Source organism: Pagrus pagrus (assembly GCF_965226575.1).
Source record: "Pagrus pagrus genome assembly, chromosome: 11".
Taxonomy (NCBI): domain Eukaryota; kingdom Metazoa; phylum Chordata; class Actinopteri; order Spariformes; family Sparidae; genus Pagrus; species Pagrus pagrus.
The window spans coordinates 883914-903680 of NC_140195.1; the positions used below are offsets into that span (position 1 = coordinate 883914).

Consider the following 19767-nt stretch of genomic DNA (forward strand, 5'->3'; position numbering starts at 1 on the left):
CAAACTCTTTGTTTTCACGACTGAATAAACTGAATAAACAAAAATGTATACTGTTATACTGTATGTGGCGGACCCTGCCACCTTTCTAGCTTCAAACAGTCTTGATGGACCTTATTTTCCTCTGAGAGCAGCTTTTTTATTCACTGATGGAAAAAAGTTTGTATTTTTACCTCATTAATATTGTAAAGATTAAAATTCTCAGTTTTCATTTCTTCTCCAAAACTACATACTGCCCCTTTAAGGTGCAAATCTGCATGAGTACTTCATACTTACTTTTACATCACCATGGTGACACTTACTAAAGTTAAGAATCTTTATATTTTAACTTAAATTTTTCGTGTGACAAATAAATTAACCTTTTACTTGCTTTGGCCCGGTCGTAATAAAAAGCCACTTTAAACATGTTTTATCACACAACACAACGCGTGACCTTTTATTGTGACAGCCCATCGCACACCTGTTGACTAATCATGCTGCTTAATCAGCATGTTGATATGTCACATCTGTCAGGTGGGTGGATTATCTCAAAGAGAAGCTTAGTAACAAGGATTTTTACAAATTTGAGCTCAAAATCTGAAAGAAGCAGAAAGTCAGAAGCTTTTGAAAATGGAAGCTGTTACGACCCGGCTCAAACGGCCGCAACAAAAGAGGAGACACGAGTGTACGTTTAGCAAAAGGACAGATTTATTTTCCAAATTAGAATAAGCCAAATCAAAACATCAATAATTGGTGAGGTGTGAGTTTTCAGCGGAGTCAGTAGTGTGGGTGCAGATGTTGACTGAGTGAAAATGTGATGAGGTGCGTTAAAGTAAAACGAAAAGAACAATAAGGTCGGGGAGTGGAGGCCCGGCTGCACCGGCAGCACGGCTCAGGTGTCGAGAGCGAACCGGAGGGTAAGGCGGGGCTTTTAAAGCAGAGCGACACCGGGCCCGGGTGTGTCGTTAGGATGACGCCGCCCACTACCACAGCCAGCTACGGAAGGAAGACAGGAGAAAGACAGAACATGCACATGCAGACCAGGGGCCGTCACAGCAGCAGAAACACAATTGATTGTATTTTTACTTTTCTGTTTTGTGTCAGTGCCGCTGTGTGTTTCTGCACTGTGTGACGATTCGATCCCAAAACAAGAGAACAAATCCTCCATCCTGAACTCAAGCTGCAGCTCTGAAGTTTTTTTCACACATGCACATGAAAAAAAATCACATGTAAAATTATTTTAAGAAGTATCAAAACCAATCAGTTATAAAACACAGACAGGTTTTTTATCGTGAACACCTGCTGTCCATAAATATTAACAGTTTTCATCAGAACATTAAAGGTTCAGTTCAAACAGCAGAAGACAAAACTACAGAAATCAAAACACATTCAGCCTCACGGTCCAGCTGACCACAGTGAACATTAATGCTCTCATCCAATGTGTCTAATGTATCCACACCAGTCCAGCAGTCTACAGTAAACCAGTTGAACCAGTTCGGCTGTTTCATCTCTCCAGTCGGCTCCACTCAGCAGGAGGATCTCTGGGTCCTCTCGGCTTCTGAATGCGACAGTTGAACCCTGAAAAATACCAAAAATACTTTTAAATACACAAACACAGAGAAACAATCGAGGACACATCTGATTTTCCAGTTGTGAGTATGATATGGATGCTGAAGTTAACGCTGACATGAAAGTGGCAGAGGTGATGTCATGTACAGTTCCTGCCTGCAGGATTTATCTGTATTTGAATCTGACAGTTGAAACTTCTGACCTGCTCGTCGTGGTTTGACAGTGTGATCCACTTGTACGCTAACGGCTCATCCCTGGTTTTAGCACAGAGCATTAATGTGTGACATCAAAAGCATGTTTGCAGCTTTTGAGATGCTATCCAACAACAGGACATGACTGAACTATCATTTCCCTCATTGTGTCATGCTGCTGCTGGTTTAGTCATTTGTAAACTGCCTCTCAGAGTCAGACTGATATCAAGTAGTCTGAAACGGATATTAACACTAACAGAAGGATTTTAAAAACTGTTCTTTACTGCACTGAAAGCCAAGAGAGAAGTCCACCACCAGAGACAATGAACTGACTAATAGCAACATCTCAGCAACAGTTATGAAGGTGAAAATAACCCGAAAGACTTTGGGGGGGATTTAGTTAGTTAATTAAAACAACAACGTCTTGTTTTTACATTCCTATTTCTACACCTGTAAACCAGAAATGAAACAATACAGCAGAGAGGAGGCTCTTTCAAAATGATAGACTGTTCCTTTAAAGTACAGGTGTACTGACCGATGCCACCAGGTGAGCAGAGGTTGGTCATGTCTGTGACTGAGGAGGAGAAATCTTCATAATCATCATCCGCCTGTGAGAGACGTTCAGCTGGAAGAGAGAAGAGTCAGTTATTTATCGTATCTTCCTTCCCTTTCTTACATCCTTCCTGTCCTCTCCTTGTTACCTGGCAAAAGTTGATACTCTTCATTGTTGCTTGGTGCCAGTGGCCCCTCCCCTTGCCTCTGAGTGGTCGGTGCTGCTATGTCATAGATGGGTGTGGCAGAGGGTTTGGCTCGGGGTCTGACGGTGCTGTAGATAGGAGCTCCCCCAGAGTCGTTGTCATAGTGATGGGATGCGGGAAGAGACCTATTGATTATCAAGAGAAAATGTATTTACGAACGTTTCTGCCAGCGATGATGAATAAATTCAAAAGATCAAAAGCAAAAGCAGGAGACTGTCAGAAACCACAGCGTATGTGAGAAGAGTCCTGCTCAGAGTGTCTGTGAGTAAAGCTGCTGGGCCTGACAACATCCTGGCCGAGTACTAAAAAACGTGCCAATCAGCTAGCTGATTATATTACTGACATTTTTAACATCTCACTCTCCCAGGAGACTGTTCCCTCCTGCTGCAACAGCCTTCATGGCTCCTGTACGTCAACAGTTTGCTGTGTCCAGTCTAAATGACTACCGCTCTGTGGCTCTCACCCCATCCTGATGAAGCGCTTAGAGAAACTGGTTCTCCAGCACATCGTAGACCACATCCCCGCCAGCCTGGACCCTCACCAGTATGCTTACAGAACCAACAGATCCACAGAGGTTGCCATATCCACTGCCCTCCACTCTTTACACACCTTGAACTGCCCAGAACATCATTGGTACCCATCAACAGAGCATCAGTGATATCGGTAGCATTATTATGGATCCCACTCAACGTCTCACAAGACCCGACCCAACTCTGCCTGTGATTAGTTGGTTGCATTCTTTATGCTTGACTCAAACCGTTAAGTCACACAGTAGCTCTGGTGATGCCTGTTTTTGACAGATTCTGAGCTGTATTTCAGCAGCTACACACACCAAGCTCTTCAGCCTCTTCCTGGTCTTCTGCATCTGCTGTCCAGGTCACTCATCCTCTGGAGATGCTGCTTACTGTCAGAGCGTCTCTGGGCTTGTTTTGTAGGACGGACAGGCAGGCTGCCCTGCTATTACTCTGCCTATCCACTCTACTTGACGTGCCTAGAGACACTGCAGCTGTGACAGCCAAAGTGTCGGTAAGTTTACCAGGACAACTACAGCTCATAATGCGCTACATCAACTCCACCGCTGGCTGTTTGTCTTGAACAATCGCAAGGAAAACTCTTCTATGAAATATAAGAATATAAGTCACCATGGTTTTTCTTGCCTAAACCAGCTTCAGGTGTTTCTTTACCTGCTTCCACTGTTGGTTCTGGGCGTGGCTACAGTGGCGTAGGCAGGGCCTGGTTGTGGTGGGTGGGGCTGTTTGGGCTTGTTGACCGTAGCGTATGTATCACTCATGTCAGTCTGCTGTGGCTGTCTGTAGCATAAAGAAAGAGAGAGAAGTGATGAAGGAATGCCAGCTGATAGAAAATAAAGTGATCCAACATGTAACACACTGTATTTCACACTGTGGTTATTAAATTTCAGTTTATGCACAGATTTAAACAAAATGTGACACAACAAGTTAATAAGTGAGCGTTAGAGGTCTTGGTAAGTGTGGACAGAACGAGGATAGCTGTTTCCCCCTGCTTACGGTCTTCATGCTAAGTTTGGGTATTTGTTGACTAAATAAATGAAATGTTAAACTATTCTTTTAAAGTGATGTACAAGAGCACATTGTCATGTATAATAATAAACTGTCAGTTTACTGTTCAATTTATTTACATTTGTCAATAAAATGAGTGAAAACACATGAAAAGCTGTTGAACAAAGATGTGAAAAGGTTTTTCAGAAACTCTTCCTCAAATAAGACGTCATGTTGAAATGTGTCCAGACTGTGATCACAGACAAGGAAGTTTTCTTTTTAGCTGTTTGACCTTTACCGCCGAACACTACAGAATTAACATTGAGAACAAAACACCAGCAGTAGTGTGAGTATCATTTGTAAAATATGGCCAAAGTTCAACGGTAGCTCAAACGATATAGATGGCACATGTTACTCTGTGAACTGAGGATTTATTTGGACCGAACCAGAGGTGACTGTGGAGACGAACCAACACTGTTCTGGTGACTCTGATTTAGTTTACATCCAGAGACTTCATCGTCACAATTCTGGGTTTAAAGTCTACTTTTATATTATTTTCTCAGAATTTTTGCAACTTTTTTCACAGAAACAAACAGTCTGAATGAAGCGTGTTGACGATGAGTTAACGAGGCGATAAGCTCGTCTGAGTTCAGTCACAGGGAGAAACCTGAATTCAGCCGGTGGACGTTTGTATTTTTCTGTTTAGAAGGAAAATAGGTGTCAAAATATTTCCATTCTTGACATTTTGTGAGTTTATTTTGTTGATTTATTACATTAAGCAGTGAACTAGCTGCAGGCTATAAACTCTGAGCCACACAGTGCTGTTAAGAGACAGGACGGGCCGGGGCTTGCTGGTTAGCATGCTAACTTCTGTAGTTGTAAATGCTGTATCGTAGTCAACTGGACTTGTTTCAGTTTGTTTAGGTGGTTTCACCTCTTACCAAAAGGCTTCTTCAGTTCTAACTAACTGGAGAGGAGTTGGCTTTTAAACTCTGTGTGGGAGTGTCCTTACAGAGTCGTTAGGGCCACTTGTGGGTCGTTGACCCAGCCGGCCTTCGTGAGGGTCGTTAGGGCTAGGCGGGTCCAGGTGTGAATGGTTGTTCGGCTGTCAGTCTAACTTCAGTAGACGTCTCTGTTACACAGTACAGGTTTTTGACTTTGTTGTGGAAATTGTTAGTTTGTGTTTTAATGTTTTAAACTGGAATTCTGTCCATATCTTACAAATTAAAGTCAACCTCTGTAGTCTCATTTAGCCGCTTGTTAGCATGTAGCTTTTTAAAGACTGCTTTAAAATTCAATGCTGGGGAGTTTACTGACATATTTTAAGTTGTGGAACAAAATGTGAAAATCTCTTGAGGTTGTGTTAATGACAGACTACACATGTAGACGGTTGAACTACAGAGACCATGATGCATTGCAGAAGTGAATCTCAACAGGAAGAACCTGAACAAAACAAACTGTCGCAGCCGTTCACAGTCAGTTTAACACTGCTGACACTCATTTACATCTCAGCAGGAAGTCGCTCTGCTCTCGACTTCCTGCTCTGGCCGTGTGACCGCAGTTGTCATGGTTACTCTGATTGTTACCAGAGTGGCCTAACCAGATAGGCTGAATGGTCACAGCGCCGCCACACAGGAGGTGAAGTATGGTTACTGATGAAGATCTGATTGTAATCACGTCATCATCTTCACTTCTCTCCTTTTTTTCTTTCCTTGCTTCCTTTCCTCTCATTTCTTCTCTTGTTTCCTCTCCTCTCTCACTTTTTTACTGCTTTCCTCTTTCATTTCTCACTTCCTCCCCTTCTGGTCTACTTCTTCTTTTTGTCCTTTACTCTTCCCTCTTTTACTTCACTTTCTTTGTTTATTACGTTCCTCCTCTTCTCTCCTCCTCCTCCTCCTCCTCCTCCTCCTCCTCCATCCTCGACTCTCCTCTTTCCTCCCCTGTGCCCTCTCTCTGCTCCGTTACCATGGTAACGCGGTAACATATGGGGATGGAGGGATGAAAAAGGAGGGTGAGAAAGTGTTAATTTAACACCTTGGGGTGAGACACGCAATCTGTCTGCCTCTCTGCAGACAGACAGACAGACAGACAGACAGACAGATAGATAGATGGACAGATAGATAGATAGACAGACAGATAGACAGACAGACAGACAGACAGACAGACAGACAGACAGATAGATAGATAGATAGATAGATAGATAGATGGACAGACAGACAGACAGACAGACAGACAGATAGACAGATAGATAGATAGATAGACAGATAGACAGACAGACAGACAGACAGATAGATAGACAGACAGACAGACAGACAGACAGACAGACAGACAGATAGACAGACAGACAGACAGACAGACAGACAGACAGATAGATAGACAGACAGACAGACAGACAGACAGACAGACAGACAGACAGACAGATAGATGGATAGATACCTCTTGGTGGAGGAAGCAGGTGTTCTTGTGGCTTTCTTCTTCAGCTGGTGAACAGAAAGCAGAACCGGTCACTTCACTATTTCAGGACTTGAAACTCTTAAAAAGCACTTCTGACAGTTTCCGAGGTCTTTAAAGGTCTTGAATCTCAGCGGAGAAACCCCCAGCAGGAGCGTCCTTTGTTACTCAGCTTCTTTACTCCCTTCTGGTTTTCATTGCTGTCTTATATATTTTGGTCGTGTGGTGAAACAGGTGTTAAATCGCATTTTATTCAGTTTTAAAAAGTCTAAAAGTATAAAATTACACCCAGTGAATTGGCTGGTGGTCAGGGCCGTAGCTAGGGTTTTAGAAATACTGAGGCCACACCCACCAGGCTACAGTATAAATCTCTGCATTTCTGGGTAACGTTATAATAACCATCGTTAATAAATGGTACATTTATTAGGAGATTTAATTCACTGTTAAGAAACAATGACACGGTTCATAAAACATGTATTAAGCAACTGTAAAGCTTAAAAACATCAGCTCTCTAAAGATCACCCAGCTAATGATTATAAATGAACTACACAGTATTTATTAATCATTTATAAAGTATTATGAACATCAACTGCAACTTTCCAATAAACACTTGCTTATTAATAGTTTATAAAGCATTGCCTGTTAACAGTGAAATACCTATCGAGCAAAGTTTAATTAACTATAAATGTAACATTTTTATTATATATAATGGTTATTTTAATGGTATAACAGAAATTATAAAGTGTTACCAAATATGTATATATTAAGATATAAGACCCAGGCAGCTGCGGCCCTGCTGCTGTTCTTACTGTCAGCGTGTGAATTATGTGTCCAAACTCATTAAAGGTGCATTTTGCAAGAATTGTCCACCTGTCAGATTCATGTTAAAAACAAAGGGGGCAGCTTATCACCACGGTAACTGCTGCTAATTAACAGAGCATTTACTGTAGCTGCCATTTGCTAATTAGCTCAGTGTGCCATGCAGCTAGCTGTACAGACTGGTAGCTCAGTGACCGGGAGTGTGTTGGTGCTTACACCGATAGCACAGGACGTTTGGACCAGGGCCAGGCCAGGGCTAGCTGTTTAGCATGCTAACTTTAGTAGATATCATTTTAATACAATACATAGATCTCATTGTCTAAACTGTTTTTTCTTCACATCAGAAGGTAATGAACTATAATGGTAAGTCCCTCTTATATGCTTTTACACAGTTTAAACTGATATATCCAGGACTCTTATTTTGAAAGGCAAAGGGTCGGAAGTGTTCTGTCTGTAATCGGCTGCTCTTGTCATGCAAGCGGGTCAAAGTGTTTCACCCCACATGTTTCTTCTCACACCATGCAGCCTCCATAACCCTCAGCTACAGTGTCACTAATTATTTTAATGATTTAGACTCAAATTCTTACATATTGCACCAAAAAACATTTGCATCAGAGTCGAGTGTTTCTTGGCTCCTTCCTGCTCAGGACGTGAAGGTGACAGTAGAAGGTTACTGACTCAACACTGTAAATGCTGTTTAACACTATGTTCACAGATATATATCACCTACAGCAGCTTTGAATAACATGGAATAAACTTTACATTTCACAAAACAGCAACTCAAAGTTACAAGTCATTAAACAACGCAGAGCTGCAGAATGAGATTGAAGCTCATAAACTCCTTCATGCTGCATAAATTACAGATCATATACAAATAAACATGAACACTTCGTGCATCCTTTGAATTTGTGTCGGGGTGAATGTGAGCGGCAGCAGCGAGATGGTGATGATAATGTGGTCGACAGCTTCATATCAAAAGTTCGACATCAGGGAAACGCCGTCCATCAACCATGGCTGTGTGTGAGCATCGGTGTTATAAACACGAGTCCACCTCTGTCGGATCAGAACACGCCTGATGTTGTAACTAGCTGGACAATCAACAGGTTTTTACATTGATTAGTTGTGTAGAACAGTGTCTGGCTGCAGCTTCACAGGTGTGTTTGAATGTAATGATGTCGAGGTTTGGACTGAACCGACACGGTGACGCTGTCACTCTGAGCTCGGCTCGCTGTCCCCATTTCACCAAACCATCGATGGATTCAAGGAGAAAATAATCAGCATGTGAATCCAGAATGAAAAGAAGCTTTAAGTGTCAGTCCGTTACAAATCTAGCAGAAAGTATTCAGAGGGTCTGAACACTTCCTCCGGCACCAGAACGAAGCAGGAATGTGTTTCTACATATCAGTGTTTCCCGTCTCGATTGAGCGACATGTAACTGTCGTCTGAGCTCTTTAGAGCCACAGAAGCAGCAGTTTTATGAATGAATCGCTGACATAAAGAAGAAAATCACATGGAACTTGATAAAAATAGAAACTCGTCAGATTACATTTGTGTTATTTATGGCTGTTTCCTCTGATCGCTGCCTGGATGTGTCTGTAACGCGATGTGAACCTACCTGTCAGCATGTGTCGTCCTTCAGTCCTGCTTTAGTTTCAGTCGATCTCCTCTGTTAACTGTTGACCAGCAGTCACTCCTCTCTCTTTTCTGTCTCTACTCTCACTCTCTCTGCAGCAGTGAATTTACATTCAGGAAGTTAACTTGAAGGACTACTTCCTCTTTCTGCAGCTGCTCTCTGTCTACTTCCTTCACCGCTGCTGCCAATATACTGATTTAATTAAGAGTTCATGGTGAAATGAATTGTGACTCTTCCCACCTCAGACAGGTTGCTGTAGAGCTGCTGACTGGATGACTGCAGGGCTTGTTCGAACATGAAGGTGACCGCCGTGAAGATGAACTGATACTGATCCTGCACAGAGGAAAGAGGAAGTTATTATATTATCATCAGACTGTCACCACGCCGAGGGTTTAAAAACTTCCTCGGGAACTTCAGGACGTTTGTTGTGTCTGCTTCAGCCGTTTTAAAGGAACAGTTCACCCAAACAATGTCATTTCACTCATCATCTCCTCCCTCCATGCTGATGTAAAGACAGGCTCAGCCATCATCTCCTCCTGATGATATAAAGTCAGGCTCAGTCATCGTCTCCTCCTGATGATATAAAGTCAGGTTCAGCCATCATCTCCTGATGATATAAAGTCAGGCTCAGTCATCGTCTCCTGATGATATAAAGTCAGGCTCAGCCATCATCTCCTGATGATATAAAGTCAGGCTCAGTCATCGTCTCCTGATGATATAAAGTCAGGCTCAGTCATCGTCTCCTCCTGATGATATAAAGTCAGGCTCAGCCATCGTCTCCTCCTGATGATATAAAGTCAGGCTCAGCCATCGTCTCCTCCTGATGATATAAAGTCAGGCTCAGCCATCGTCTCCTCCTGATGATATAAAGTCAGGCTCAGCCATCGTCTCCTCCTGATGATATAAAGTCAGGCTCAGTCATCGTCTCCTCCTGATGATATAAAGTCAGGCTCAGTCATCGTCTCCTCCTGATGATATAAAGTCAGGCTCAGTCATCGTCTCCTCCTGATGATATAAAGTCAGGCTCAGCCATCATCTCCTGATGATATAAAGTCAGGCTCAGTCATCGTCTCCTCCTGATGATATAAAGTCAGGCTCAGTCATCGTCTCCTCCTGATGATATAAAGTCAGGCTCAGCCATCGTCTCCTCCTGATGATATAAAGTCAGGCTCAGCCATCGTCTCCTCCTGATGATATAAAGTCAGGCTCAGCCATCGTCTCCTCCTGATGATATAAAGTCAGGCTCAGCCATCGTCTCCTCCTGATGATATAAAGTCAGGCTCAGCCATCGTCTCCTCCTGATGATATAAAGTCAGGCTCAGTCATCGTCTCCTCCTGATGATATAAAGTCAGGCTCAGTCATCGTCTCCTCCTGATGATATAAAGTCAGGCTCAGCCATCATCTCCTGATGATATAAAGTCAGGCTCAGTCATCGTCTCCTCCTGATGATATAAAGTCAGGCTCAGTCATCGTCTCCTCCTGATGATATAAAGTCAGGCTCAGTCATCATCTCCTCCTGATGATATAAAGTCAGGCTCAGCCATCGTCTCCTGATGATATAAAGTCAGGCTCAGTCATCGTCTCCTCCTGATGATATAAAGTCAGGCTCAGTCATCGTCTCCTCCTGATGATATAAAGTCAGGCTCAGCCATCGTCTCCTCCTGATGATATAAAGTCAGGCTCAGCCATCGTCTCCTGATGATATAAAGTCAGGTGAAGTCTCCATGCAGCTCGTCTGCTGTGATCTCAGTCTGTGACTGAAGTCAACTGGTAACTAGAGTCATCAGAAACATGTAGTGAAGTAAAAAGTACAATATTTGCCTCCAAAAGTGGAAATATAAAGTAGCAGAAAATAGATATGCTCATAAAAGTGGTTGTGATAAATAAAGTGAGTGATTAACCGTCCTGGTTCTGGTTCTGGTTCCCACAGTCCGATCAGGTGAGCTTCACCTACTTTGGTCTGGACAGCAGACGGTCTCTGTCTGCGGAGCTCCATGACGATCTTCATGATGCTGAAGTCTGTGGAGAGCCGCTGCCGAGCGAACAAACACAACAAGCTTCAGACGCACAGTCGGGTCCAGCTGACCAACAACATGAACACATGGTCCGACGGCTCTGGACCTCTGGGACACTTTCTGTGCTGATATTTGACTTTTTGCACGTGAAGCATCTGAACGTCAGTTTTATCAAAAACAAATAAAAGTAATTTATTCGAGTGATGGAATGTAACTAAGTACTTTTACTCAAGTACTGTACCAAAGTGGAAGTTTGAGGTTCTCTACGTGAGTATTTCCCTTTTCAGATGCTTTTACTTTGATATCAGTGAACTTTACTGCAGTTTACTTAATAAAGATCTTAAAGTATAATTCTTTATTTGTGTATTTGTGCTTCCTGCATGTTTCTGCTGTTATTTATGTTTTATTTTAATAAACAACATCAATGATTGACAACATGGAGACATTTTGTACGTTGGATCAGATGATTTCTCTGCATCGGAGTCAAAAGTGAATTTGGGGTCGTGTGTTGTGTTATCGTGTGTTACCTTGGTAACCAGCAGGTCATGGATGTAGTCGAGAGCACAGATGACACCGGTCCTCCCACAGCCCGCACTGTGACACACACACACACACACACACACACACACACACACACACACACACACACACACACACACACACACACAGGAACAGATGCAGTGTGCATGTTAACTGTGCCATCGTTAGCAGGTGTTACCTGCTGCATATTCACAGCCTCCTGCTTTCTGTGTGTGTGTGTGTGTGTGTGTGTGTGTGTGTGTGTCTGTGTGTGTGTGTGTGTGTGTGTGTGAGATAAGATGCCATATGTGTGATATGGCCTGTTGAATGTTAATGACCATCTGACCTGCGATCTGTACTGCTGGCAAAAACAAGCGTCAGTAATGATGTGGGATTAACAGCCGCTTAGAGACGGACCGTGTGTGTGTGTGTGTGTGTGTGTGTGTGTACCTGCAATGTATCAGCAGAGGCGAGGTGTGTGTTCCCTGGCTGTTTCTGGCTCTCTCCAGCAGGTCCAGGACTCCTGCAGCCTCGTAGGGAACGTCGTGATCCGGCCACGACAGGAACTGATACTGAACCAGAGAACGGGTCGCCTGGAGGAGGAGGAGGAGGAGGTGGAGGAGGAGGTGGAGGAGGAGGAGGTGGAGGAGGAAGAGGAGGAGGAGGAGGAGGAGGTGGAGGAGGAAGAGGAGGAAGAGGAGTGTGTGTCCATTTCAGAGCTCTTTTATTCTCAGGATATTCAGCTGCTTTTACAAACTCATAAACAGGCTGTCAGGTGTCGTTCTGTCCAGCTAGTGAAGACGTTTGTGTCTCAAAGAAAAGAGCAAAAAAGAAAGAAAAGCCACCAAAGATGAATTAATGTGATGCTTTCAGATCACGAAGCTCCTGTCAGCATGAAAACAAACTGAGACGTCACGACTGTCACATCAAACAAATCAGACAAGAAGGAAACACTTGTGAGCTGCTGCTCCGGCTCAGCTTGCTGCTGCTGCCGTCAGCACAAAAGCACAACTCAATCAAAATACTAATATTTAAACAGCTCCAGGACGAATTTAGCTTAGTGTAGCTAAAAGACTGGAAGTGGGAGGAAACTGTTAGCTTAGATCCAACTTCCAAGACCTCCAGGTCCGCCTGGAAACGCTCATCAAAGGTTCAGTATGTAAGAATCAGTCACCTGTTGAACTTATGCTCCAAACATGGCTGTTAACCGAGCAGCTAGCGGTCGGATGAGCTGACTCTGGAGTGTTGGTTCAAAAGGGCTGCAGGCTGGTTAGCAAGCTAACTTCAACAGATAGATCTCAGAGACATAGATGTCTAATCTAATCTAATCTAATGTGATCTAATCTAATGTGATCTAACATGAAGCTCTCACCTGTTGGTAGGTGACAGTCAGAGCTCTGACCACCAGGTCTTCATTAGGACGAGTCTCCCCCTGCTGGAAACACACAGAACAACACGTTTAAAATACTAAAAGCACATCTGTGATACTATTGTGTGTGTGTGTGTGTGTGTGTGTGTGTGTGTGTGTGTGTGTGTGTGTGTGTGTGTGTTCTTACTGTGTAGACACTAAATGGCCCAAACGCAGCAGACTGGTGGACAGGAGACCAGTAACACTCACACTTCTTCTGCAGAGGAGGAAACATGACCACACACACACACACACACACACACACACACATACACACACACACACACACACACACGTAATTTATCTTTGGTAATAATGTAACTTAAACTTTCACGCCAATAAAGTTTATTTGAATTTGAATTTCATATTTTATTCATCGACGTAGACAAAGAACTTAAACTGATTTCCTGTTTCTGTTTGAATCTTACAGACGAATAAAAACCTGCTCAAAAATAAATCACCTGAATCATTTTTCTCGTTATCGTGATATAACGAGCTGTTTTTAAAAAGGAAGGTCATGATATGTCGGAACAGCTGAGAGGAGTCTTGTTGGAAACATTCGCTGTATTTCTGATAAACAAAGACATTTTGTTTTAACTCATTGATTCATTGATTTATTACCTTTCCCATCTCTATTTCTCGACAGGCCATGACTATCACCTGAAACACACACACAGTGTCAGACATTAGTCGGAGCCGCTGCTGCTGGTCTGATCATGAAATCATTTAAGTGACCCGGCCCAGTTCCTGGGCTCCAGGACTGGGTCAGGGCTCAGGGTGTGTGTTGGACCTTGACGTCGTGCTGCCAGATCATCCTCCAGAAGTCGGTCACAGTGGCGCTCAGAGGACCCTGAGAGCCGATGTACCGTCTGTCCGATGACGCCCCCTGCAGGACAGACACCGACGTTACAACCAGCTTCTTGAGCCAAACGACCAAAAACACCAGAAACACTTTGACAAATAACAAGAAGACAGAAAACACGTTTTCCTCCTGTGATGAAATAAATACAGACTCATTTTCATATCAATAAATGTATTGATTGATTAACTGACAGTTCAGCTGAACCTTTATAAGAAAAATACATTTTATAAAGACTTTTGTGTGTAAAAACCAGCGTTGTTAAAAGTACTCAGCAGTTACTCGAGTAAAAGTAAAGATGTGGTGTCAAAATATTACTTTGGTAAAAGTAAAAGTCACCCGTATCTATAGTACTCGAGTAAAAGTATTAAAGTATCTGATGTTAAATGTAAAAGTAAATCATACTCGTATCTTTATGTTGCACGTTTTGTGATTATCAGAATCAGTTTTTGTCCGTAAAATAAAATAATTTTAAAATGCACCTTTGGCTCTGATGCAGCCTGTAATCTAAAAAGTAACTAGTAACTAAAGTTATCAAACAAAGTAGTGAAGTAACAAGTACAATGTTTGTCTCCAAAATGTAGTGAAGTGGAAGTATAAAGAAGCAGAAAGTGGAAATACTACTAGTACTTCTTGACTACAGTAATTCAGTAAATGTACTTAGTTACATTCAACTACTCTATTACACTCTTCCAGGACAAGAGGAGGAGGAGGAGGAGGAGGAGGAGGAGGAGGAGAAACAGTGGTTACCTTGATGAAGCTGGCGTTAATGTAGTCGTGGTCAGTGTCTGTGGTCATTAGAGACAACACCACCCGAGACTGGTCATCTACACACACACACACACACACACACACACACACACACACGCACACACGCACACACACACGCACACACACACACGCACACACACACGTTAAGTGTTAAGAGCAGAGAAGGAGACAAAGAAAGGATGTAAGGAGACGAGGACACAGAGGAGGAGAGGTTCCTACAGGGCAGGATGTCTTTGTATCGGTTCTTCTTGATGTTCTCCTTCAGAGCTCCGGTCTCAGTGGTCAGACCCAGGTCTCTCTTCAACATCGAGGTCTGTGAACGCACCGCCTGTCAGATGCACACACACACACACACACACACACACACACACACACACACACACGCACACACACACACACACACACACACACACACACACACACAGGAGGAACGTCAGTCGGGGACTATCTTCAGCTGCATGGGTCCATATTTGGTGTTCTGGTGAGCGTCTGTGGCGGCAGGTTGGTGTGACGTTCAGGTGCTTGTGTAAAAACAGACTCTGGGGAAAGTAGAAGTGCTGATTCAGCGTCCTGAGACCCAGCGCTTCATTTTTGTCCACTCTAGAGGACATCACGTTATCGCGAACATCTTTCATACTATACATGTCACTCTATTAAGTCCTGTCGTTCCTTAAAGAGGACGACTGGAGCTTTCAGATGACATCACACGTGGGGGTGTGGCCTTACCTGGATGCAAAAGCAAAACCTTTGTGAGATTCATAAAGTGCAACATGTTCCTGTTGGCTACAAAAAGATAAATCTACATTTGCTATTTGTCTCGTATTTGGTGTTTTTTACAACTTCATGTTCATACTCAAGGAAATCCTGTTGCCCACTACAGTGGACGTGTGGACGTGTTGTACAGTGGACGTGTGGACGTGTTGTACAGTGGACGTGTGGACGTGTAAACTTTGAATCAAATTAAGTTTTAAACTTTTTTTCTTTGCAATATGTTTTTTTACCACCCCAACACTTCATTTATGTACAAAAAATAGTAATTAAAAAACTTTTTTTCCCTGGTCCAGTAAAAGTAGAAGTGCTGATTCAGCTTGTTTACTCCAGTAAAAGTAATCGAGTACAGGCTCTGACATGTACTCAGAGTATCAGAGTAAAAAGTCTCCCTCTGAAGGACATCTGTGGTCAAAGCTAACTGAAGCTCACGTCATATTAATATAATTCAAAGACTATTAAAGTTAAAGGTAGAGTCAGCAGGATTTGTCCCAGCTGTTCCTGAACGCACCACAAAGATAGTTGATTGTTGAGTCTCATTCCCAGGACGTCAAATAGCCACATGTTGGGTTGGTAAAGCGTCCCGAGCAGCAACAAAGAGAGAAAATAAGAAACTCTCTGCAGATACGAGACACTAACACGCCTTTTCTCCCCATTCAGCCTCCCTCTCTGTCTGTTCACGTCTTTTACGTCTTTGTTTCGTCTCGCTGCGTCTGCCGTGCATGATGCGCTCTGATAGGTCGACATCAGTCTGTGATGTTGGGAAATAACAATAATCCATAATTCACCTCAGATGCATCAAACTAAAGTAACGAGGCTGTTTGAAGCTGTGAGGAGGAGAAAGTTCAGATGTTTGTGTTCAGATGTAGAGAGGGAAAGTCTCAGAGATACTCAGGTACAGGACAGATACCTGAGACATGTACTCAAGTACAGTAACAGAGTATTTGTGTACTGTCAGCAGCTCTGAATCTAAATCTGAACCTGAGCTGCAGCGTCTCAGGTCCGTCAGGTTCCTCCACCTTCACTGGATGACTCATTTCAGGAACAACAACAAGGAAGCAGATTAATAATGAACCGAGCCAACAGAGCGTCCACACAGAGAAGAGGAAGCAGAGTGTTGACGAACTGAACCTCCAGAGACGCGTAGGAGGAAACAGCCGACCTGCAAACTCACCTCAAACACACACACACACACACACACACACACACACACACACACACACACACACACACACACACACACTGTCTCGGTCACCTCTCATGTTTATAACCGTCCAGATTCAAACAGGACGGCTGAACGAGCGTCTCTGTATTTTGGGGAAGATGGACGGGCACCTGCAGGTCGTTCGGGTCGATACATCCTCTGAAACAAGGCGGTTTGTTGGAAACAGGAAACGAGAAACTGTGTAATGTGAGACAAACTGAGCTGAGAGGACAAAGTGGGTCAGCAGCAGGCGAGTCGAGGTGATACACCATCCATCAGAAATAACTGTGAGGTGTCGCTGTGGTCTGTCGTCTTCAGTCAGTATTTACAGAACCATCACCATGTGGTCAAACCCAACACGTGAGAAACCAAACTTTACTACATGAAGACAGACGGACACGTTTCTGTCCTCACTGGGTTTCAGACCTTCAGCACCGCAGCAGCCTGAAACACCTGAAGCTCAACGTCACTCCACATAAAATACAACAGGTGAACATTTACAGTCGTGTCAGACCGTGATGAGGGCTGGGATCAGAACCCTGACTGGACCCAGCACTCAGCAGAGCCTCTGTCTGGTTCTGTCTCTAGTTCTCTCTGGTTCTCTCTGGTTCTGACTCCGTTGTTTGGTTCTGAACAGACTCTGTTTACGTCTTATTTCACATTCAGTGTTTCAGCTTCAGGGATGTGAAGTATTCAGATCTGTTAGCGATGACATCACTCAGGTGCGTCAGGTAAAAGTTCTCATGATTAATATTTTGTTCCTTCACTCATGTTTCAGTTGGACATTATTGTTGTTGGATCAGTGAAGTAATGAGGAACTAAAGCTGTCGAGTAAAAACTACACTGTTTGCCTCCAACATGTAGCGAAGAGAAACTATTAAGTATAAAGGAAAAGTACTTAGTTACAATTGACTTCTTCAAACTCATAATAAAATCTTGACACATTATCAGCACGATAACATTTTATAATCTATTATCCACTTAAATTATAAAGTTATTATCTCCAGTTTTAAATATTATTTCATGAAAACATTTTGTGATTCAGCTTCGTTGAAAAAACATTTCTGGTTTAATTTCAGACAAATAAAATTATTATTATTATTATAATTATAATAATTATAGTTATATTATTATTATTCAAAAATGTGCACGTACGTTTAAATGTGTACAAATAAGCACATTATACGTCATCATCGTAATTATGTGTTGATGTCTTTTATTAATCTTAATCTGCAAAGTTACTGAAGTTATCAAATAAATGTAGTTGAGTGACAGGTACAATATTAATATAATAATGATAATAATAAACTTTATCTACGCAGCAGCTTTAAAAACAAAGCAGGAAACTCAGAAGACAGAACAAACAGAAGGAGCCTCGTCTGGGTCAGAACAAGAAGACGGAACAAAAGTTATTAAAATAAAGAATAAAATCGTTCACTGTCGATGAGACGACGACAGAGTAAAAAATAATAAAGAGGTTTATTTATATTCTCCTCTGAGACGTAGCAGAGATGAACTAGGTACAGTACTCGAGTAAATAAATACTCAGCTACTCTTCACTGGAGGTTGATGGTGTTTGGTGTGTAACTGCGTCGCTGTCATCAACACACTATTAGCTACGTGGCTACAGCTAGTTTGATGTAGAAACTCTGATCTCAGGTCTCAGGTCAGGTTTTGAAGCGTCTCTGGTCTCGGTGCTGACAGGAGACATGGATCAACAGACTCAGACACAGTATCAGGACCAGCTGAGCAGAAACATGAGAGGACGTTTCGATATGCACTTCAAGAAAAGTCTACACGTCCAGAATAACGTTGACATTTCAAGATTTTCCAGATTAATGTCGACCTTCTGAGACGACATGCAGCAGCTCATCTGACCGCCTCAACAAAACGCCTCGTGTGAAGAACTGATGAAACTTCTTCAGAACCAGCTGAAGTGACGAACACATTATTTCTCCTTCGGCTCATTAACAGTGTAGTTTATTAGCAAAGTGCACGACGAAAAAACACAAACTTCCTCCTCTCATGTGTTTTCTCACCCGGCTCTCACACTCTTCTGTATTTTTGCCACCTCCACTGCAGAGTTTCCACTGCAGATTGTGACCGGGGAAAATGATGCCGCTTCCTGGTGTGGTTGCAGCGTGACGGACGCGCTTCCTTGTGACAAAGTTCGACCTTTAATTTTCCGTGAAAACCCGGCTGGTGTCAGAAAATCACAGTGATGATTATAGAGAATCAATCGATACGTGGACGACACCACGCTGTGACGTCAGGATTTACTGCAGAATGAGAAGTTAAAGCTGTTGTCGTCATTTTAGCTAACTTCCTGTCTGTTTAGCAGTTAGCAGTCGTCTCTACGTCACACCTGCACGCCTCCCTTCTTTGCTTCGAGGCAGCTCTCTTTACCTCCTTCGTGTCTTTAAGCGTTTTTCTCTGTTTGGCAGTATCAGCCGTCACCAGGACAGTTTGCTGCTACGACATCGTTGGTAAACAGGAAGAAATAAAGTCGTCTGCTGCGAGTTTAACAAACACAAACTGAATTTTAATTCCTGTTTTCAGATTTGCATGTCGCACACAGCTCAGCCACTTTATGGCTGCAGCTCATTTGAATAGAGAGCAGAGATCAGACCTCAGGCTGTCGAACACGCTTCTTCCAGGAAAGCAAATATCAGGAGTTGTTGATGCAGCGAGGACGAGCAGACGGACTGAGTTATGAAATGTGAGCCGACACACAGAAGTTTGTATGTTCAGCGTGTGTGAGGCTCACCATCAGTGTTAAACCTCAAACCTCAACCATGACTCAAAGCTTACGGACTATTTACTCTTGACTTAAACCTAAACTTAGTTTTAACAACCAAACCAGAGTTTAAACTCGCACCTCGAGGGTGTGACAATGCTTTTTCACCTCACACTGATTTTATTCACTCTGACACTCTGTTTTTATACGACTGGAAACACTCACGTTGTACTCCTGATCCACAGTCTCGGGGTCCACAGTCCTCAGAGTGGACAGCAGGGACGGCAGCAGCTCCATGATCACATCCAACAACCCTCCAGTATCATCCAACACCTGAGCCGAGCTGCTCCGACTGACTGACTGACTGACTGAGCTGCAGTCTGACCAACCAAAACTGAAATTGAAGTAACCCTCTCTCTCTCTCTCTCTCTCTCCCTCTCTCTCTCTCTCTCTCTCTCTCTCTCTCACTTCTGTCTCTATGTTGAACTCTGTTAGTTAATAATTCACCAGCAGATAATCCAGCCGGTCTGTTTCTGTGGACCAGCAGGAAGTGAGCAAACTGAGTCTGAAA

General features: G+C 43.1%; 1 protein-coding gene across 1 annotated transcript; it reads right to left on the reverse strand.

Moving 5' to 3' along the window:
• Positions 1 to 607: 607 nt before the first annotated feature.
• Positions 608 to 19538, reverse strand: ptpn18 (protein tyrosine phosphatase non-receptor type 18). Its single transcript, XM_084366283.1, has 16 exons — positions 19422 to 19538; positions 14707 to 14815; positions 14467 to 14543; positions 13648 to 13743; positions 13479 to 13517; positions 13006 to 13074; positions 12822 to 12884; positions 11900 to 12042; positions 11458 to 11524; positions 10870 to 10947; positions 9155 to 9247; positions 6448 to 6491; positions 3679 to 3804; positions 2438 to 2619; positions 2272 to 2361; positions 608 to 1554 (listed from the first exon to the last, which is right to left on the reverse strand). The coding sequence occupies exons 1-16, from the start codon at positions 19491 to 19493 to the stop codon at positions 1481 to 1483; spliced, it is 1422 nt and encodes a 473-aa protein (XP_084222409.1). The 5' UTR covers positions 19494 to 19538; the 3' UTR covers positions 608 to 1480.
• Between the last annotated feature and the right edge of the window lie 229 nt (positions 19539 to 19767).